The sequence below is a fragment of the Rhinolophus ferrumequinum genome, chromosome 8 (genome assembly GCF_004115265.2).
Source record: "Rhinolophus ferrumequinum isolate MPI-CBG mRhiFer1 chromosome 8, mRhiFer1_v1.p, whole genome shotgun sequence".
NCBI lineage: Eukaryota > Metazoa > Chordata > Mammalia > Chiroptera > Rhinolophidae > Rhinolophus > Rhinolophus ferrumequinum.
The window spans coordinates 47,006,138-47,029,754 of NC_046291.1; the positions used below are offsets into that span (position 1 = coordinate 47,006,138).

Here is a 23,617-nt window from a genome sequence, read left to right on the forward strand (position 1 = left end):
GGCTGGCATAAGGACAAAATAAGGGTTGAATTATCTTGTTGATACTGGTATTCAATAGTTTGGCCCAGTAACAGACATACATGACTTTCCAAACACAAAATTTTAATCACAATTTTGTGATTAAAACTGGATCACAAAGTTTCATTTAGCACATAGGCTGTCTCTAGAATTCACTCTAAGATATGCCAGAGGAAATGCACAGTGTATTAAAGGTATTTGTAGGAAATGCATGTGATTTTGAAAGCAATAGGAACCCCTCCTAATTTTAATGTGTGCTATCCACTATTGCTTTCAGTGACACTGTATATCAATGGTCATAAAAGAGGGAGTCGGGTGCAGATGGTGTGGATATCAGTCCTAGCTTTTCTGTAAACTGGAGATAATAACAGTAGCTATCTATATATTTGTTGTGACAATAGATAACATTGTATATGTAAAACTGCACAGAGCACAGCTTGGCATATGGTTAAGTGATCAGTAAATGTTCAGATGTTCACCGTATCACTCCATATGTTGGTGGTCACTTGCTGAGCTTTACTGGATAATCACCAGCACATGAAATCTTACATATTGGCTAGATCCCACACCAGTTCTCTAAATCACTAGATAATCTTAGCTTTCTAAAATGTTATGATGTGGAGGGTAAATAAATGCCATTTCATGGCTTGGCATACAGCTGAGTTTATTAAAAAAATGTCAACTTTATCTGTAAGATAAAGTTAAAAATCTATTTCTTCTCCCTAACTTTCTCTCCCCTTACGCTATGTCTTTAGCTCATTTATACTTATAGTTGATTATATTTTCCTTAAGCTTAGTTTGTCACTTATATGTACAGTACTGTTCAATTGGACTGATGGCTTAATAGCACTTTAATTAGGCACGATTATTTAAACCCCCAAATCAGTTGGTAAGAAGATTGGGAAACACACACCATAACTAAGTGACATTCTCAGCAGTGATAGGACTGGGGACAAAGCTATTCGATCTGTGTGCTCTGTGCATCACTCTGACCCTCAAACCTTCCATTGTATGATGAAGTCAGGTGTTGCTGCTCTAGCATCTGCTAAGGCCTGGGGCTGCCTGTGTATCTGCTTCCTCCACCCTGAGTTCTTCTCCTTTCCTGCCCCTGGCACACTGGCGATTGTTGGCTTTCCTTTACTCCTCAGTATTGCTAAGACCCCAAACTGCCTAGGATAGGGACTCATTCTCTCCTCCACTCCCATTCTCACAGTCCTGGAAGACAAGCCAAGAGGCCCTATTAATTGCAATGCTTTTTGTATGGAGACTCATAAGCCAACAAAATAAATGGTACTTTGAAAGGATAAAAACTTCCTTTAAAATTTAGCAGTTACTAATCCTGTCAATTTGATGGTTTCTGACTCTCATTTTTCCCAAAAACCAGGATTTAGGCCAAATCTTCAATATGAACTCCATCAGGCTGCATGACCTAGGAATTGGGATGGTAATATGAAACGTCAAACTATGGTAGCCCTGTAATCCTCTCTCTCTCTCTCTCTCTCTCTCTCTCTCACACACACACACACACACACACACACACACACAGAGTGAGTATAATTGGCTCCAGATCACTTAGGGTAAAGCCCTAAGTTATGTTGGGAAAACTATGCCTTAGATAACTTTGGCAGAGAGGCACATTGCCAATGGTCTCTGTTTCTTTTCTTGAAAAAAGACTTTCTTCCACAGCTGGGAGGATTTCCCCCAAGGAGTCAGAGGTAATGCTAGAAGTAAAATTTAGGTCCAGAGATACCCATTATATTGATTTTATTCATTGGACTAAACAGCCTTCCGCCATTAAGTAGCTGGAGGGAAAAGAGGCTACCTAAGCACAAACAAGAGCTGAGAACAACCTTGGGAAGGGAAGTCCTTAGGGCCATTTGTCTTGTAATGTAAGTGTTGGAAGAGAAACGATATGTTAACACAAGTCAGAATATTAAATACATAAATTATGATTCAGACAGGAAGACAGATTATCTGTGAAGCTGTTTATAAAGTAACAAATTTTACCTCATGACAAACCACATCTATCAGCTTTCCTATTACCATCAACAGAGAATACTGGGATTCGGTAATTTGTTGAGGGATACTAATACCTTCTAGTTGACTTCAGCAATTCATGGAAGGCTTCCAAATTCCACAAAAGAAAATTGTGAAGATTGTCTGCCTGGAATATCTGGGACTGCGTCCAAATAATAACGAGCCAATAATTAGTTGGTCTCAGAATACATCTAAAAAAATAAATAAATAAATAAACAAACAATCCACATTTTGGCAATAATTCTTCTTTCCTCCTGCTTCCAAGTGCTCAGTATAAACATCAGTGACATGGCTTGAGTGCCTCTTCTAATGTATGTTATCACCTAATGGAGCAAATGATTATTTAAAGTCTGGCTATTGCCTAGTTAAATACACAGCATATTTGACTGGCCTACCAAATGCAAAATAATGACAAACTGCCTTCCCTACAGTAAAAAGAAAGCAAAAACAAAAAGAAAAAAAAACCCATATGGGAGATTAAAATACTAGCAGGCTATCAAAATCAAAGTAAACAGAACTGTCTCCTATAGCCATCAATTATAGCTGAAAACACCTCTGTACATCTGTGCATTTTGGTTATTGGAAGAGAGACTCTCAAAAAGATTTGAGTTAAAGATGATAAATAACTGATAACCTTTTCCCCCATGATCAGTTGATTCCCTAAGTTATGTTGGGGGTTTTTAGGTTTTGCTTTTTTTTCTTTTGTCTCTAATAGTAACTGGTTATTCAGCAAGAACTGGTCTGCACATGGCAAAGAAAATGAAACTAACTTGAAAAGATTTTCATCTTCCCTAAAGCATTTCTGTTAAGGTGGTTTGAATTGCTTATTGCCATCTCGCCTCCTCCAACACAGTTTTAAAGATTACAAACTGAGGTCTGATCTGAGATTGTAGAACACATTGTAGAAAAATGGACCGTGGTGGTCTACGGCATCTGAGGCATCGTTTCGGTTTACAGCAGGAGTTTACCTTCTTGGCACCTGAGTTGTTTATCGTCAGAGAGCATGTTCTCTGTGTTTCATGTGGTCCCCAAGGTTTAGTTCTGTCTTTGGCACGAATCATTTAGTAACTAGAATTCTCAGATTGTGCTTGCTGTTGCCTCTGCCCACAGCCCTCCTCTGAGGCACTTCTGATGGGCCCAGCCTGCGCAGCTGTTCCCCTCTCTAATGCAATGTGTCCCTTGAGCCCCCATGGTTGTACACAGGACCTACTTCCATGTTAGAATTAGATCCTGTAACTATAGTATTGCATTTTGGTTTGTATCAGAGGAACATTCGCAAACATAGGCTAATAAGATCCATTCATTTCTCTTCTCTGGAATCCTTTGGTGCTGCATGAATTCTGACTATGGCATTTCTGCTTCCAACTGTGGGACTTCTCTCTTATTGGTTGTGTGACCTTAGGCAAGTTGCTTAACCTGTCTGGGTCTCGGTTTCCTCGTCTATTGAAAAAGTAAATATCTTCATCAAAGGAGGGATTCAAAGATTGGATGAGGTAACTTGTAACCTGTACAGAGTAGTACCTAACACCTCTCTGTAAAGATTGGGTTCATTTCTTTACCTTTTTTTATTCTTAGCCCATCTCCCAGCAGGGGGTCTACATGGGGCCGGGTTATTCAAGAAGCAAAAACGAATCTTTCCTTGCCCAGACCTAGCCTCAGTAGTGCTGTCTTCCAGCCTTTCTGCTCTGGTACATTCCTGCATCAGTTCTCCTCTATGCATCTTCAGTGGGCCTGCAGAAAAATGCTTAAGTCTCATCCAATCAAATAAAAGGAAAAGGTGAGGAGAAGCCTCTTTGTTACCCCTGCTTCCTTCAAAGCTATCATCTGATCCCTCCTTGGCCAATAAACTTCTTTGAAAGAGTCATTAGTTCTACTTGAGCACCCCCCACCCCAGTGGTCCACAGATGTTTACCAACAAATACTTCATCCCACCGGTCTCTTGACTTTACTATTTTAAATTACCCTTAATTAAAACTCAGTCTTTAGATCTACAAATAAGAGTATTCCTAATATCCTTGAATTGTAGAACCATCCAATAAAAATATAATGCAAGTCACACATGTGATTTTAAATGTTCTAGTAGCCACATTAAAAAGGGAAAAAGAAACATTAAAAAAGTAAAAAGCCTCATAAAGAAGTGAAAAGCAATAATATATTTTGTTTAATCCATCATATCGAAAATAGCATTTCAACATTTCATCAATATGGACATTCTTAATGAGATATTTTCATTATTTTTTATACTAAGTCTATGAAATCTGCTGTGTATTTTATACTTAGAGTATATCTCAGTTTGGACTTGTCACATTCCAAGTACTGAGTTGCCATATGTGGTTAGTGGCTACCATATAGGACAGTGCATACTGTTTGTCTATACTGTTTGACTGAGTTTTCCTGGCACCCCTCTTTAAGACAGGTCTTGGTTTTCATTGAATATCCCTGATTGCTTCTACTTTGCATCTCTGCTGACTTCCTGTCCCTTTCTCTCTGTCTTCCTTCACCCTTCGATGGGTGTTCCTCCTCCCCTCCAAAAAAAGATCAGCCCACTCTTTCTGTACCTTAGCTCTGTCTCCTCTGGGTACTGAGTACATAGAATATTTAGTCAAACTGGTGAAATGACCATGAACATATTGCTTAGGTCAAGCTGAAAGTGGGAACTGGGAGAAAAGGAAAAATGTTCTGATTTCCCCCCTTGACCCATCATTGCCCCAAACCAATTTCCAGTGCATTCTCTGAATGCTTTTTCTTCTTCCTTTCTTTCTACACCCCTTCCCCCTCAACTCTCAGCTCATGTTTTCATCCTTTTGTAGGGACTATGTCCTATAGAATGTCCTGATGCACCATTTACTGTACTTACCACTCAGGCTTTTGGACAGCAGCTGATACGATTTAAACGCTTATAAAAAGTGCTCTTGGAATATCGATGCAGCTGTCTGCAGTAGCTCCTTGCGGGACGCAGTGACTGATTTACTGGATGGCAGTATTATAGTTGACATGCTCTCGGTTATTTAGGGTATCTTGCTTTTACATCAGAAGGGCTCTGAGCGCCTATTCTGCCTGCATCCATCCCACAGCACACACGGTAAATGTGATCTAAGAAGCTGGTCATATGTGTGAATGCCTCATGATGAGACGTAACACTCCCACGATGAACTACTGAGTTTTATGCCAAATTGTTGTTATGTTTCCTCCAGCGTGCATTTGATAGTAAAAATGTGTAGATCTAGGGTGTCAGCTTGCCCTATCAGGCAGGTATGTGATCAGGATATATGGAATACCAGTACAGATCTTTAACTGCGTTCTCTCGTGGTGCATAGGATTGCCATACAGGAATAGTATCCTTTGGGGATGGAAACAGTATTTGCCAAATCTAGAGATGAGATCAGTAGATACCTTTTAAAAATCAAAACAACTCATTCCTTCCCCGCTTTCATTACCGCTGGCATGTGCTAGATGACAAGTCTTTGACTCACAAAATTAAATAGGATTATCTGAGAGTTCAGGCTTCTCACCTGTTTTTAGAGATTAGCGAACACCTGTTTGTGCCCATGTTTTGCTCACTCAGACTCTATATTAGCTTTCCCTATTAAAGCATTCTTGAGATGTCTGAGTTCCTCCCACTTTAGCTAAGAATAAATAAAATTTATTCCCAGTGCTTAATAAAATAAATGATCTCTGAAAGTTAGTTATATTCCTGATTCATTTTCCTTTGATGAAACCCTTAAATCATTCCTCTAGTGGTGTTTTTATATGGGCTCACTGCAGCTTTTGTAAGAAATTATTTTTATAAAATTAAATAAATGAACAAATTTTACAGCTCTTGATAAAATACTCTGAGTGCTAATATGCACATTATCCATATCATCTAGTTCTAATACCAGAAAGATAGACTATCTTCAAATAAATGTATATACATAAACATGATATTTTAGGTATGGAAAGCAGCTAATTTGTGTATTACGCACAGATTGCCAAACATTCTGAAGAAAATGAGGTGTACTTCACATGAAAACTTCTATGGGGTCACTATTATTCTTTTCTTTACACTAATATTACCCTGAAATGATGATTGACAAAGATTTCCAATTAGCAGAAGCCCTTTTACTCCATATTTTACTACCTATTCCATGCTAGAAAATTCTAAGCATTGGTATCTCAAAACCAGCGTGGTGACATCAGTCCTGTACTGGTAATGGAATGTCCAATTCGATGTAACCCCCTATGTAGTGTGTGTGTGTGTGTGTGTGTGTGTGTGTGTGTGTGTGTGGTGTACATTTATTGTGTGGAGCTTCAGGACTAATCTAACTTTCTCATTGGCTCTCTGCTTCAAACATTTCTCCATGTTATAAGAGTTCAGAGAAATCCTGAGCTTCTTGTAGGCAAAACAACCTAAGCTGGAGAAAGACATAGTATGATGCTTGGACAATGCCCACCTCTTTGAATGGGCTGCCAGGATTATTTTTTTTTTCTAGGTTTAAGCAATTCCCCCTGACGCCCAGGGCTATAAGACTTCAGGTTACCCAAGAATGACGGCAGGGCACAATGGGAAGAGTGTGGGCTTTGGATTAACGTAGGCTTGGGAACAAATCCTGGTTCTGCCACTTGCTATATGGCCCTGGATAAGCTGCTTAACCTCTCCTCATCTCTACAGTGATGATCGCACACTTGTTATAGAGTGTAGAGATGATGCCCAAAAAGCAACTTGCGAGCTCTCTCTCGCATGTAGTGAGCTCTGAGGAATCAGTAGGGATGACGTGATCAAGCGGATAAGACTGCATAGGACTTGAGAGTAAAACTCCATGTCTCTTTCCGTTAATTTGGATAAGGAATCTACCTCCAGGGACCCCATGTCATCAGTTTAGTGTCAACTTATGTCATCATTCTAGAATGTACTGCTTCTTTCAAGTGCATTCTAGAATGTACTTTGCTATTTGTTGTTTTAATACCATATAAGGCACGTATTATAAATCAAGTCTAAATGAACATGTCAAGCTCTGAGCCATTTATAATGTCAACAGAATTTTAAGAACTTCTTCATTATTTTTCAGAGTACAGCTTTCCAGCAATTGCAACAAACAATGTTTTTACATTTTTTTTATAGTAGAAATAGAATTCTGCATATGCTGTTTAATATCTTCATGTGGATCCTGTAACTATACTCAAATTCATATTCTTAATCAGGAAAGAAGATTTATATTCTAAAAGCATGCATGATTTATAGTCTATGTGGGAATCTGTTCTTCTTTTTTAGGAGATTTTTTTTTTTTTTAAAGATTTTATTGAGGAAGGGGAACAGGACTTTATTGGGGAACAGTGTGTACTTCCAGGACTTTTTTCCAAGTCAAGTTGTTGTCCTTTCAGTCTTAGTTGTGGAGGGCGCAGCTCAGCTCCAGGTCCAGTTGCCGTTACTAGTTGCAGGGGGCGCAGCCCACCATCCCTTGCGGGAGTCGAGGAATCGAACTGGCAACCTTGTGGTTGAGAGATGTGCTCCAACCGAGACATCGGGGAGCTCAGCGGCATCTCAGCTCAAGGTGCCGTGTTCAATCTTAGTTGCAGGGGGCGGAGCCCACCATCCCTTGCAGGACTCAAGGAGTTGAACTGGCCACCTTGTGGTTGAGAGCCCACTGGCCCATGTGGGAATCAAACTGGCAGCCTTCGGAGTTAGGAGCCTGGGGCTCTAACCGCCTGAGCCACCGGGCTGGCCTCTTTGTTAGGAGATTTTGAATTATTTTCTTCATGCCATGTAATCTGAATTGACATATTGTTTCCATGCTTTTCAGGGATTATTTTGTTTTTTCTCTTAAGCATGTAGAGGTTGAATGGAGAAAAAAATAAAAACTCGATCATAATTATTTGATGCACAAGATGAGTTTATGTAAAGTGAAATTGAGGTAGCTTAAGTTTTGAAAGGTTAAGGAAATATTCCTGAAGTTTTACTCACTTATTCTAATCATTTGAAATTTGATATCTCTTTGTTGCTTCTTACCTAGGTTACTTCTTGGTTTCAGAAAACCATAAAAGAGCTACGGGAACAAAGCCTAGGTTCATCACTTTCAGACAATGAGGAGCTAATCCGTAAGCACGAGGAACTGAAAATAAAAGCAAAGGTAAGAGACACATTAAAAACTAATTGAAAAGTGCATGGACTTGCCTTGACCATGCTTCTATAGGTATTAGAGGAGTGCTAAAATCTCCCTTTGAAGAACCCACTGTTTACACAGAAAAGATTATGATAGCATTAGCTAATGCCACTGACCACTGACTGTGCTTCTTGAAAAATAATGAACAAAACGACAGCTTCTACAACAATTATAACTGTCTTTTTTGAATAGATAGTGTATTAAGTATAAGAGATGCATTATCTAAATTATCACCAAACCCCTAAGGAGTAGGTATTATTTTCCTCATTTTACAGATCAAAAAACAAACTAAAACATAGGTTTAGCGATGCAGGGTAACTTGACCAATGAAATATCTCTTGTCAGTGGCAGAGTTGGAATTTGATTACAGGTCTTACCTAACTCCCCAGCTCACACTCTTACACACTATTCTCTGCTAGCTTTCTAGAAAAGTGTTTTTCTACACTGAGGTCTCATTATGCTATCACTTTTGTGATTTCCAGGTATACTTTACTTAACTGTTTCCATTTATAGTTCCCTAGTTTCTTAACTTGATTCACATTTCTTAGTTTTGCAAAAAGTAATGGCTACCAGCCAAGCAACTACTTGTAGGTGTGTTAATGTACAAAATGGAACCATGAAGTGCTAAAGCAACAGAGCAGCTATGCAGCGGTGCTCCCCTCTCCTTATGTCTTGTTATTTGTTAATCGACTCATTTGTACATGTGGGATTTATAAATACTTTCCAAAGTTTGCTGGTATTCGAACTATATATAGGTATTCAAAGTGTTTGCTTTGATTATTTGTCTGACTGATAAAAGATGCAGTTTCAAAGACTGCTGTAATTGACAATTTTTTAAGTTCTTTAAAATTTTTCAACATTTTGGTTTATCTGTTTAGAATATTTTTTCATTGAAAGTATACAACAATTTATTCTGTGCATGTCAAACTCAAGTTTTATCAGTGAAAATTCTATCAAAATCCTTAAATGTTGAGCATAAGAGATGACCCAAATTGCATAGGATGTTTGCTTCCTTTAACACAAACAAACCAAAATGGTATGTTCATATAATTCAGGCATACTTTGGGCTTATAGTCACTGTAACTGGGGGCTTATGGTTTCTCACAACCCCGAGGACAGTTTGGAGTAGAATATTTGTTAACGTATGACCTCGGTTCTAGTAGGGCACAGTTTCTATCATTGTTCACATTTGTAAGGCCAATGTTCATAAAAGAAAAACATAGCTATTCTTTCCATCATTATCCTTGTATTGCAGGCATAAGGGGCTTAAGATGTAAATTTTTAATAATATATGTATCTTATTATATTAAGTACATCATAGAAAACTTCTAAACTATAAGGAAAATAAAAGTGAATCCTTAAATCCAATGATAACCATTACTAAGATAACCATTATTAATATTTTTGTGCATTTCCATACACGACCCTAGAAACACATAGCACTAGAGTTATGCTTCTTTTCCTTTATAACTTTATTGAAATATTTTTCTGTGTAACCTGATATCCTTTAGCTATAAAATACTTTATCATATGGATGAATTCATATGGCAGGTTTATACATTTTGATTATATATAGAAGCTACACCATAAGAATATCCAAGCAAATAGTATAAAAAAGGGTACAAATTCCTAATAAACACAGTTTTGTTCCGGACAAGTCGACTGCTTCCTTTCGGGTGCTGAATCACTCAGGAACCAGTTACAGATCTCATGCAGAAGCTGAGTATTAGGGAGTACTCAAATAAGTAGTTTTTGAGCTGAACTGGTTTTGGGAGCTGAGATAGTGATAACTGTTTTTCTATGTCATCTTTGAGAATAAATTTGTTTTCAAATAAATTTGAAAAATAAGTATTAGTTTGCTTTGCTGGGAGTTCCCGTTTTATTACGTACCTTGAAGCATTCTTTATGGTGTAATATTTTCCATCCAAACTATTGGCTAGTTTATGGAACCCCCCCAATCTCAATGCCATCTTTACAGATACCAAAATATTCCATAACTATTTAGATTGGCTCAACCAAATAGAGATGGATACTCAAACACAACTTGTTGTTAAAAAGGTTTAAGATGCCTGCATCAATTTGGGTCACTAGAGACTCCAATGACAAGATACCTGGTTATTCAAGGCAGCAGGGGTCCCTGAACTGTGTGCGTAGCGAGAGACCCCATCAGTGTAAATGCAGAGGATGGAGTGGCCCTCTGTTCTGGGGTGATCCAGGATAGCATTCCAGAAGAATGGGGCTTGAGCAGATGGATGGGATATGAGCAGTTGGTTAGGAGGTGGTCGTTCCAGAATAAGGCAGAATAAGGCAAAATAATGATCAGACCAGTTTGTCTAGGACAAGAGTTAAAAGTCCTAGCAATGTTTAACCCAGAGAAGAGAGACTAAGGAGAGTTGCCTCAGAGCTAATATTACTTATTCCACAGCCTTTCCCCAGGAAAGAAATAGTCATTACAGGGAAGGAAACTTCCACATTGTGGGATATAGAAAAGACTCCTGCGGCTGTGGTAGGTGGGCCTAAGTGACTTCGAAACTCCCTTTAACTTTTAGATCCCATAAAGAGGATAGGATTTAGATTCCAAAATCAGTTGTGTTTATTATATTTAAAGCAACATGAGTGTAAAAAGCAGCACTTCAGAGCTGGCCCAAAGAAGTGGGACTAGACTGGGGAAATAGCAACATTCCTTAAAAGTGGAGAATACCACTCGTCTTGGTATCTAGAATAGTGCCTGGTATAAAAAGGATGTTTGATTCACATCTGTTTATTAAGACCTTTTTAACTGTGAGGAAGAAAGAAACATTGTTTTAGTTTATTTTTGTAATTCTCTGGTAACGTTACCCCAATCAACATTAATTAAAAAAAAAAAAGATAATCACTTAGCCTCCTTTTACCTATCTGTCTGTCCATTTTCTCTTCCTTCCTTCCTTCTTTTCTTTCTTTTAAAAAATTGGTGTTACACAAACTCTTTAATTCATCATAAATCTCCAGCTTGGTCCTGTCTTGGTTTTTATTATGCCCCCTTAATTCTCTATCCACTCACATTCCCATTCTCACAAGCACTCACTCTAATGAGTTCAATATGTGGCTTTAGACATTCCTATTCCTAAAATATATAGAGTCCCATACTTTCAATTTGCCTAAATGGTATTAAGGCACAGATCTCATTGTGTTTCTTCCCACAACACTGCTTGTATCTCATTTATGTGGTTCCTTGTGTTCTTCATTATGGTAATATCTACTGTATAACTTTGGAAAGTTCTGTTACTTAGATATTGATGTTCTACTTCTATCCTTCATAATTTTAAGTGCCTCCCCTTTCTTTATTCCCTCCTAATACCAGATCTTCTAGTTCACTGATTCTTCTACTGAACTCCTGCTATTCGGCCCTCCCGCCGAGTTCTTTACTTTAGTTATTTACATTTTTCATGCCCAATCCCTCACATTGATTCTTTTTTACAACTGTTCCTGCTTCATCCGTCTAATGTCCTTTCTTATATCGTAAGGTATACTATATTCATATATTAAATTTTGGGTTTGTCCAGTGCATTAATTCCGCTTCCTCTGATTTAGGTCTTTTAGTGTGTTGTTTGCACTCATCAGATGTTATTTTTCCCTGTGAATTAATATTCCCTTGGGATATCAGCAGCTTGACTGGTAAGGCCTGGAGGTTGTGAAATCCAGTGTTCTAACTTGTCCCTTCTAGATGAGTGGGTGTGAAGCAGGGAGCCCCTGAGTGCAGAGAGCTTTTGTTGTTAAAATTAGGGCTCAACCATTCCTGGTTTGCCCCTATACCCCAGACACATACAAAGGTCCTTGGAGGATCTTTTACTGATTAGAGTCTGAACCCTGCTTTGTTCCAAGACCCATTTTCTTGGGTTATATTCTATCCAGTTCACATGTGGAGAGTTGGAGAGGGCACCCTAAGGAAAAGGTCAGTTGCTTACTTCTCATTTATTAGCTCGCCACCGGTCAGATTCCAGTGCTATCTGATGTTTCTCCCCTCTGGCTAGTACTAGACAGGGCTGCTATTTTTTATACTGAAAAGGTACATTGACAAACAATGACGAGGCAGGTTGGGAGAGAAAGCATTTCCCCCAGGAAGTTCTCCCCTGGCTTGTCTCCTGTCTATGGCATCCAACCTCATTCTATTTCAGATGGCCACTGCCCTTGACACTGAGACCCAACCACCTTTTGACCCCTCAAGGAAGTTCTCTTATCTATAAAGTTTATTCTCACTTTATTGGCCGTTATATGAAGGACCCCTACATAATTTGTGGGAGCCAGTGCAAAATGAAAATGCAGAGGTTTTCTTAAAGAATTACTACGATTTCAATACAGCAATAGCAGAACATTAATGCAAGCATGGGCCCTTCTAAACACAGGGTCCTGTGTGATGGCATAGCTCATTGCTGGTCCTATTCACAGTGTTAGGATTTCCGGAAGGACTTAGCATCCTGTGCTGGTGAAACATTTTCCTTAGAGCTCCCTTTACTAGCCTCTTTCCACCTGGGCTAGCAAGTTTTCTAAAAGTAAAGATTATGAAGCTATAATGCATTACAGCTCCATGGGGAAAAACATGGTTGAAATTCCTGCTGTGTCACTCACTATGCAATCTGGGTGCACTTGACTTCTCTGAGCCTCACCTTCCTCACCTGTAAGGAGGAGCTGAGCCTTGAAAACTCAATGAGCAAATATTTGTGAAAACATCCACATTTCAGTAGTGGCTCCACAAATGTTGTCCTTTCCCATCCGTGATGTCAATGTTCAAATAGTTTTCCTCTGTGGTGTTTCAACGATCTCATTCCTTGTTCTTAGAGAAGGGTTCCAATTTTGTATATCCTTAAACAGGGAGCAACATACTATGTTTTGGACTTTTACTTGGGTATGGGTATGAGGAGAAGAGGGAGGAATGTTCCTTTCAAAGGAGATTTAACATAGAAATAAGGCCTCAAGCTGGGGATTCATGAGTGAAACTCATAGAAATAACCTAACGACACAGGGAAAGTAGGTGTTTCTGCTACAGCTGTGCGTGTTAGTCTACTCAGTAAGTTCTTTCTAAATAAACTTTGAAAATGCCCCTATCATGTCTTCCTGGAATGCATTCAAATAATAAATATGGCAACTTTCATATCTCTTAATAAATGTAATACCTGATTCAGAATGTGTTAAAATAATTGAACAAAAGGATTTTTAATACAACCTTTGACTATGAATAATTGTATTAAATTATACTAATTTTAATGAAATATGAAAAATTTTTTTCCTTTCACATGTGTAGTAGATAAAAAATTGCAGACATGGATGGTTATAAACCACCCTTTCGTTAAGAAACCTTAAATACTCCTAGATTTTATCATATATCAATTCGATGCCCCAAGGCTTGAATTCAACCTTTGGAGCTCAGATTTGGTTGCAGGATGTATGTATTAAAATAGTACATAAACAAACACTTTCTTCTTATCTCATTCGAGGAGGCATAATTATTCCTGCTTCCACACACCAGAAATAATGTTCATATAAGAACTGCCTTCAGGAACCAACCTGTGCTGGGAGGGAAACTTTTTCTTTTCCAATTTGGGTCCAGTGATTGGAGCCTGCAAATTAACTGGCAATAGACAGATTAACGGGAGTGAAGACAAGGTTTATTTTCACACATGCACCATGAAGCTCCCAGTAATGAAAAACTTGTGGACTAGCCCAAAGTAAAGGTTCATATATATCAGCTTAAGAAAGGGGGACTTTTACGGCCTTTGGAAGAGTATGGAAGGTTTGGTTGGGCTTTTTGATGTTAATAGAGTGGGCAATCTGTCTCTTTCCTGACTAGATGTTCCCCAGTGGGAAGGTTTATGGCAGCTGAATTTGCACTTCCTGGCACTAAGGGTTAGTCTTCTTTCAATCAGGAAATTCCCTGGGAAGGGGATCAAGGCAGCTGTATTTTCAAGAGACTCAGCTTACATTTCGGTAATAGTTCTTTCTGTGACTATTGATTGTTCAGATGTTTTCAGTTTAAAGTAATTTTTGTACCACTGTGGTGAGCTCTTAATCCATCAGCCCTTGGTTCAGTTCAGGCCATTTTTAGTTGGTGCATACTAGAATGACCTGGGGCTTTGAAAAAATACTGAAGTCTGGATCTCATGTTCAGAGATTCTGTGTAGTTTGTTTCAGACATCAGATTTAAAAAAAAAAATTCACTGCCAATCTTAAACTGTTGAAAAATGTTTTATCTTTATTAAATTTATTGAGGTGACATTCGTTAGTAAAATTACATAGGTTTCTACTTTACATTTCTGTAATACATCATCCAGATATTGCATTGTGTGTTCACCACCCAGAGTCAGTTCTCCTTCCATCACCATATATTTGACCCCATTTACCCTCAACTACCGCCCCTCTCCCCCCTTACCCTCTGCTAACCGCTAAACTATTGTCTGTGACTGAATTTTTGTTTCTTTGTTCCTTTGTTGCTTTCAGTTTTATATCCCACATATGAGTGAAATCATATGGTTCTCGACTTTTTCTGAAATTTTTATCAAAAAGGGAATTTAGATTTCCTGTTCCTTCGAAAAAATCCCTGCAGTATCTGGCAATATCAGGCTCACATTTCATATAGACATAGCTGCTCTTCAATAGCTATTTCCTTTAGAAAAGGCACATGCACCCCAGTTTGCCACAGCCCCCACCATTTCTCATTTGCTCTACTTATTCACATTATGTGCCAGACCCCTGTAAGCATTTGGATTTGAGATGTGATGGGTAATAAGGATCATCCAAGTAGAGTAGTAGTGTAAACTGATTTGCATTTTAGAAGGTTACCTTGGAAACAATGTGAATGATAAGAATGGGATGTAGTGATACTGAAGGCAGAAAAGTCACTTAGAAAACTATTGCAGTTTGAATGAGAGTGACTCTAGGTGTGGCATGATGTCTTTTTGAGATAATTAATTTCCATTTTAAAGGCTTAAAGGAGATTTGTAGCCTTGTTTTTCAAAGTGTGGCTCCCACACAGAAGCAGAAGCATCTGGAAGTCTTAGAAATGCAGAATCTCAGGCTATACCCACCAAACCTATCAAGTCAGAATCTGTATTTTAACCCAGAGGATTTGAATTGACGCTAAAGTTTAAGAGGCACTGAGTTGTTTTTCTCATATATTTCATATACGTCCATGTTCTCCTTAATTATTTTCATAGATGAATATATATATATATATATATATATATATATATATATATATATATATATATATAAAGTCTTTGATTAATAATCTTTGAAGTTCTGGGAGAAAAGCAAACTGAAAATGGTGTATAGAAACATTGTCTTCAATGTTTTAATATAGTACAATTCACATTCCTTAGATTCAAGATTGAAACCATCTTCCATGATTCATCATCTAATCCGATTTTCCAAGTCATTGAAAATATTTTCCAGTTCTTGCTGAGTGATTTCCTAAATTGGATTTGTAATCTTGGCGTCAAACAAGTTCCTTCTGAAAATATTATTTGGAGATCTTAAAAAATACCAACACTTAAGTCCCACGGAATCTTTTTTCAGAGGAAAAAGTCAACTTTAAAGTTACAAAATATTTAACTATAAGATAAAGAAGTAAAGCAGAATCTCTTGCAAGCTTATTTGAATAATTTAAATGCATAATTACCATCAGTAATACCTCTAAGAGAAAGTGGCTCTTTAAAAATATGTTTATTGTTTTATTTTTCTGATTACATAACACATCCTAATATTGAAAACATTAGAAAATACATAAAACTAAAGAAAATTAAAATCACTCATAGTGCATGGATGTGTATGGAAATGGGAAGGAAATATAAAACATACATAATATTGAATATTAAACAATTGTGTGCATATGTATATGTTGTGTGTGTGTGTTTAAATACAAAATTAAGTATGTGGTGTTTTGCAGTGTGGTTTTTCCAGTTAGCATTATATCATAAGCATTTCTCTATTCAAATGCATATTTTAATTATCTTTTTAATGACTGCATGTTATAAACCATGTGGCTATATCAGACATTGTTTGAGGCAACAATACATAGTATTTCAGAATATGGCGGTGGAGTGAATGGTGCATTCTCAGGGCCTGAGGTAAATCTCTGCTTTTCAGCCATATTTCCTGTGTAGCTGAACCTGGATTCTGTCCTTTGTGAAAGAGGGTGAAAATTGTGTCTAATTCACACAGTTGTGAGGATTAATTGTGTTCTCAGATGGCAGTACTTAACACAATGCCTTGCACAACGTAATGTGGGCTTTTTTTTTTAAACAAATATAACATAAAATTTACCTTTAGCAAATTTTAATGTATTTACAATGTTGTATAACTATTACCATTATCTAATTCCAGAACATTTTCACGACCTTAAAAAAAAAAGACCATACCCGTTAAATAGTCAATCCATTCCTCTCCCCCAGCCCCTGACAACCATTAATCTGCTTTCTGTCTCTATGGATTTACCTATTCTGAATATGTCATGTAAATAGAATCATACATTAAGTGGGCTTTTATGTCTGGCACCTTTCACTTAGCATGTGTCCAAGGTTCATCCATGTTGTATGTAGCATGTGTCAGTACATCATTTCTTTTTATGGCTGAAAATATATTCCACTGTATGAATATACCACATTTTGTTTGTCCCTTCATTAGTTAATGGACATTTGGGTTGTTTCCACCTTTGGGCTACTCACATATTTTTAATTCTTTTGACTATATACCTCGGAGTGGAATTCATGGGTCATATGATATTTCTACATTTAATTTTTTTGAGGAATCACAATACTGTTTACAACAGCTGCACCATTTTATGCCCCCACCAGCAATGTACAAGGGTTTCAATTTCTCCACAGTCTTGCCCAAAGTTATTTTCATATATATACATATACTATATATGTGTATATCTAGTATATGTATATATATGCATATTTGTATATAATTTTAGAGCCATGTTTATGTGTGAAGTGCTATCTCATTGTGGTTTTTTTATTTGCATTTCCCCAATAACTAATTATGTTGAAGCTCTTTTCATGTGCTGGTTAGCCATTTGAATATCTTCTTTGAGGAAATGTCTGTTCAAGCCTTTTGCCTGTAGTGTCTTTTGATGAACAAACGTTTTTAATTTTGATGAAGTTCAATTTACCAGTTTTTAATTTTATTGCTTGTGCTTTTGGTGTTATATCTATGGAACCAATGTCAAATCCAAGGTGATAAAGATTTGTTTTTATGTTTTTTCTACACATTTTATGGCTTTAGCTCTTATATTTAGATTTTTGCTCCATTTTGAGTTAAATTTTTATAAGGTATGAAGTGAAGGAAGGGTCCAACTTCGTTCTTTCACATATGGATACCCAGTTGTCCCTGCATAATTTGTTGAAGAGACTATGCTTTCCCCATTGAATGGTTTTGGCACCCTTATCGACAGTAACTAAACAGAGATAGAAGAGTTTATTTCTGGACTCTCACTTCTGTTTCATTGTTCTATATATTAATATCTATCCTCATGCTTGTACCGCAGTATTTTGATTACTGTAGTTTTTGTAGTAAGTTTTAAAATCTGGAAGTGTGAGTTCTCTAACTTTGTTCTTTTCCAATATTGTTTTGGCTATTCAGGATCCCTTGCAATTTGACATACTAGGATCAACTTTTCCATGTCTTTAAAAAAGGCCGTTGAGATTCTGAAAGCGGTTGCATTGTATTGGTAGATGACTTTGGGGAGTATTGCCGTCTTCACAATATTAAGTTTTACAATCCATGATCACAGGATATCTTTCCATTAATTAGGTCTTCTTTAATTTTTTCCACAGTGTTTTATAATTTTCAATGCATGAGTCTTGAACCTCTCTGATTAAATGTATTCCTAAATTGTGTTCTTTTTGATGTTATTGTAAATGCAATTGGTAATTCTTAATTTCCTTGTCAGTTTGTTAGTCTATAGAAACACAACTGATTTTTGTGCATTGACTTTGTACCCTGCAACTCTATTGAATTAATTTATTAGTTCTAGTAGTTGTAGGGTGTTTTTTTTTTTAGGATTCCTTAGCATTTTCAATATAAGATCATGTCATCTGCAAATTTCCCTGTTTATATGTATTTGTCTCCAGCTCATCTAATTGTAAAAAGCCATTGTTTCAGTGTATTCTAGACCAGAGCTTCTTAAACTTCAGTGTGCTCATGAATTACTTGGAGGATCTTAAAATGCAGATATTGGATCATCAGGTCTGAGATGGGGCTTCAGTGTGTGCATTTCTAACAAACTCCAATGTAGTGTTGATGCTGTTGGTCTGTGGGCCATTATTTGGGTCATAAAAATTATGAAGGAAAGAACGGCAGAACAAAAACGAGTTATAGAGTCAAAATACTGGGACATTCTAAGAACTCAGAAGATTTCAGTCTAAATAAAGCTTTGAGTCTCTTAAGGTTGGACATGGTTGTCTGAGCTTAGTACTTGATTTCTTTTTATTGTTTGCCTTTATTCCTAGATCCATTACTTAGGTAATTGAAGATCAAAAAACAAATATTTAAATTTTCTGATTGTTCCCTTTTAAGAATAGAAATAGTTTCTCAGAAATAGCACTTACATGAACTATTTAGTACAAAAGGAGCTACTTATAGGTCTCTCAAGTGGTTCAGGGGGTGCCCAGCAATATCCAGAGCTCTTATAATGGTTTTTGAGTCGTCCAAATATTTCCCAAGTGCTTCACCCAGAGTGTTGAGCTATTTTCTTCTCATTGTGGCACATATTAACCTGTATAAAGGAGCTGACTATTCTGCTATTTGAACTCCCATTACGTCCCCAAGTTTCCTCCCTGGAGGTATGTGAAAAAATGGTAAAACCACTTTAAAACATATTTCTTCAGTAAGTCAGCTCACTTCATCTCTGATGATTATAAGGGAAACCTATACAATGAAGCAGAGTTTGTTCCTTTTATAATGTTTCATCTAATTTAAAAAATAATGTAGGGTCTGAATTTGAAATGTCTCAAGGCAGAAATTAAATAAGTCTCTGAACAGTAAGGTCACCTGCATTAGTGCATTTCAATTCCTCTGTCTACATTCTAGTGACTAATTTGTTTTACTTGTCTGATTTTTTAATGAACTTCCCAATTAAAAGCAGATGTCATTTTTCACCGAACATAAATCAGAAACAATGCCATTACTAATAGGCACAATATGTAGAGATAGTATTGAATTTGCCTGCAAGCATTGGGAGAAATCTACAAAATAGTTGGATTTTCACATTAGTAACCCTGGTATAGCCCTAACTTGTAAGTTAATTTAAAGCTTAGTGAACCGTATGATTTCATTTGCCATGGAAATTTGATTTAGAAAATCCTTCGGAAATATTTATGCCCACCTAAGAAGGGGATGAGTTAAAGCAAATAAAGAATATTGTACTTTTTGATCACGAGGTTTAAAACTACCTGCTATCACTTTGCTTACAGAATCTTCGCCAACTAATTAGGTTTTAATGCTTAGCAAAAGCTTTTCTCTTTGTTTTTTCAGTTGTGCCTTTTACAAAATTTCTTCACTCATATTCTCCTCCTCCTCTTCTTCCTGACATTTACTAGCCCTTAAATAAAAATTCCCACAGAGCATGACTGTTTATAGTTACTACTGTTACAACTCAAGATAATATCGCTATCGTCCTAGTGCTAGTGAAATTGAATCTACTTAAAGTGGGCACCTGAGAAGGCATTTTCTTATGGCTTAATATGTCACCCCCTAAATCCCTGCAACCTTCCTGTGCTACCTCAGTATCCATTTGGTGACATTCTATGCTGTGGCCTTAGATTTCCTTGCTTTTCTTTACTCCAAAGGCCATCACTTTGGCTTCCCCCTCCAGTGGCCACACTTGGTTCCATGGTATCACCCCAAACTGCTCTCATGACACCCACCTTTCCTTTCATCTTTTCTTCCCTCCTTGTCCTGTTTAGCATGGACCATTTAAAAGTAAATTGATCTGTTATCAGTTAGCCTTACGAAGTTCTTTCTTTGTCATCTGTTAGTTCTCTGCTCCATTCACCATAACAACCAGTCCAAACCGTTTGTGTTTTTTAAAAATTCTCAGTCAGGCTTTACTTAACCTCAGAGTCACTTAGTCATACAAAGTGAAATTGCTTGATTGTTTTGTTTTTTCGGTCCTCTGCCTTTTTTACCCTACTCTTCCGTTTTCATTCTTCACAACTCACTTTTCAGTCACCCTTTCTTCTTCCTTCAATTATATTTTAGTTTCTCACAAAATCAAAAACAAAAACATTGCTGCTCAACACTTAAGACGCCCTTCCACCTTTTCCTTGACTATCGTAATGGGTTGAATTGTGTCCCCCAACACTCAGATGTTGAAGTCCCAACCCCGCATCTCAGAATGTGATCAGATTTGGAAATAGGGTTATTGCAATGGTCATTCGTTAGGATGAGGTCATTAGGGTGGACCCTAATTAAATGCGTCTTTTAAAAAGGGGCAATTTGAACACAGAGGCAGACAGACACACAAAGAGCGAAGATGATGCAGAGAGACACCACGAGAAGAGGGCCATCTGCAAGGCCCGGAGAGAGGCCTGGAACAGGTCCTTTCCTCACTGCCTCCAGATCCTGTTCACAGCTTGTTTTCAAACTTGTGACCTCCAGACTGTGAGAGAATAAATTTCTGTTGTTCAAGCCACCCAGTTTGTCGTGCCTTGTTACAACAGCCCTAGGAAACTACTACATCGACTTCAGTTTCTGCCTCCTTGGCTTCTCTGTGCCCCTTGACCCCCACCCCCAAATCCTTTACCTGCATAATGAGAAGCTGCTCCTTCTCAAGGAACTGATGACTCAGGCTCTCGTTGTGTCTGGCCTCTGAGACACCACTTTCTCTCGTTCTCCCATCTTTGGGATGGCTCCCAAATCTCTTTCAAGGGCATGCCTTCCTCCATTCTCTCTTTGCACATAATGCTTAGTCTTTGGCTCTTTTCTCATTTCATTTGTTCTTCACGTAGAGTTAGCTAATCCCATGATGACAATATCACTTCTATTTTGATGATTCCTAGACTTAAAAAAAAAAAATTTCCAACTCATATATCTTTTCTCTACTCCAGTCCTCTTTCAGAAATTCTTATTGAAGGTTTAGATTCCTCACTAGCACTTAGATTCCTCACTAGCACTTCTAGCTCAACGAAAATCATTTCCTTTCCCCTTCAAACCTGCGCCTGTTTTATTTCTTGGCAAAAGATATTGCAGTCCTTCAGCCACCCAGGTTAGAGGGACTTCAGGGTCACATTAGAGTCCTCATTCTTTCTCTCCTCTCACTTTGATCATCTCTCTCTCAGTTTTAGTCAATTTTCCCCTCTTTGTCTCCTTCTCATCTTCTTGCCCCAGGACCACCACTTTAGTATGGGTTCTCAGAATCTTTGACTGACTCTATTACAATTATGTTGTGTAGTAATATGAACCTGAGCCTACAAACTGCAATATTTGCATGAAATATTGCTTGTTTGTTTTTAATTTTTTTAATCAACATAATCCTGATTCTGAGCTCCTATCCTCTGACTGGTGGGACATTCAGTCTCCATCATTATCGGAGTCCCCTTTCCCCAGGGTTTTGCAAGTGTTCCTTGCCCCATACAGCACCATAGCACTGGGGAAGCCACTCCAGTCATCGAGACCACTCCAGTTCCCTCTGAAACAATTACTGTCTCAGCCTCTATGGAGACTGCAGTTGCAGCGGCTCTGCTGTTTCTGTGCTTTTTCGGAGTCCCAGGCAGGCCTGACTGCCACTCTCCTGGGAGGGAACACACAATCATCCCCACAAAAGCCTGTGGCACTGTCCTAAGAAGACCATACATCTCCGCATACCTCATCTCACATCTAGCCTTCTCTCCAGCGCTAACCAGATCTCCCGGTCTTTCAGTGGCCCTCATGCCTGTCTCCTTCTCCTTCACCACATCTATCATAATGTCTTCAATGGACTTGGTCTTTTTACAAAAGACAGGAGGGGAAATGACTTGCAGGTACCTTCTGCTTTTGATTGTACCATAAACTTCATTAAGGCAAAAGGGGCACAGAAAATATTGACTGTCTTCTTGAAACAGGGCAGATAGGAAGAATATAATAAATAATCCTGCCACATGCTTAACTGGCATCTGGGCCTCCAGTCTTTCCATTTTGCAATTAATTCTTTATGATGTCACCAAAGTTACCTTTGGACAAGCTGAGACGCGGCCGTTTTTCTCTCAAGCATCTCCAAGTACAAACTCTTGGGGCATTTAAAGCCCTCTGTTATCTGCCCTTTGCCTGCCCCCCAACCTGTAAGTCTCCCTGAATCTGCGTATCATTCCCATGCCTACCACATACTTTCTCACCTCTGAGGCTTCGTTCAGTCTGACTCCTCAGCATAGACTTTCTTTTCCCGTATTTTCTCTTCTTGTTCAAAGTTAATAGCAAATTACAGTGTTAGAGTTGGCATGGGAAGAGTAAAGTTACAAAACAGGCGTAGCCTGAGGTCCCGATGTGGTTACTGAAGAGGAGGAGGGGTAGAATGAAAATAGAGTGTGCTGTCAAAGTAAAATTGGGGGCAAAGTATTAGCAACAGAGTCAGAAAAACTAAGCAGAAACAAAAGCCATGAAGAGAGTTTGGCATGTAATTCAAGATTGAGCCCAACAGAAATTGGCCAAGAAGCATGACAAAGCACACACATTCAGGATGTTTGGATAATATTTTGAGGTGTTAAAAAATAAAAGTCAACTCAGTAAATCTTAAAGATCTTCTTGGCTTTATTCAACAATTTGTGAATTAGGCAGCATCCAATCTAACAGAAAAAAAGGAGCTCCAAGGATCTGTACAAAATAAGACGTTTATAGGCAGAAGGGAGGGGACAAGGAAGTATATTAGCAAAAGCAGATTGGTTATGACATGGTCCCTGTCCCTTAGGGGTTGGCAGGGGTCTGTCTATCAGGCAGATTATCTCACTAGTGATGACCAAGTGCTTTCTCATTTACGGGTTTAAGATTCCATTTCGAGGAAAGGTCGAAACTATAATTTGTCTTGGTTTGCTGACATGGGGCTTAGCATAAATGACTCCATTTAGAGCCTGTTGTCTTGTTTTCAGCAGAGGTCAGTCCATTGGGCAGAAGGGGTCTACTTACAGCTCTATGGCTCCACTGCAGCCTAGAGAGTGAACCTATGCAGATCTTAGTTGACAACTTTGGGTCTCAGCATCAGTACAGATTCCATCTCCAGGAACCTTTCATCCATCCAGCACTGTCTTTCTCTTCTTTGCTCATAAAGTATTGCTTACTGCTCAATTATAGGCTCATTTTCATTCTTCCTGGCATTTCAGTCATTCACATGTCTGATTTCTCCAGGTGTGTGATTTCCCCATAGCTGTGAATTGCTCGAAAGCGGAGGCCGTGACATATTCTTTTCTGGGTTTCCTTTA

At 38.1% G+C, this 23,617-nt stretch overlaps 1 protein-coding gene across 3 annotated transcripts in view; it reads left to right on the forward strand.

The window, feature by feature from the left end:
* CCDC141 (coiled-coil domain containing 141) overlaps positions 1-23,617 on the forward strand; it is a 179,947-nt gene that overhangs the window by 59,707 nt on the left and 96,623 nt on the right. For all 3 annotated transcript variants that reach the window (XM_033113107.1, XM_033113108.1, XM_033113110.1), the window contains exon 6: positions 8,046-8,162. In XM_033113107.1, coding sequence (XP_032968998.1) covers positions 8,046-8,162 — 117 coding nt within the window. The remainder of the gene's footprint in view (positions 1-8,045; positions 8,163-23,617) is intronic.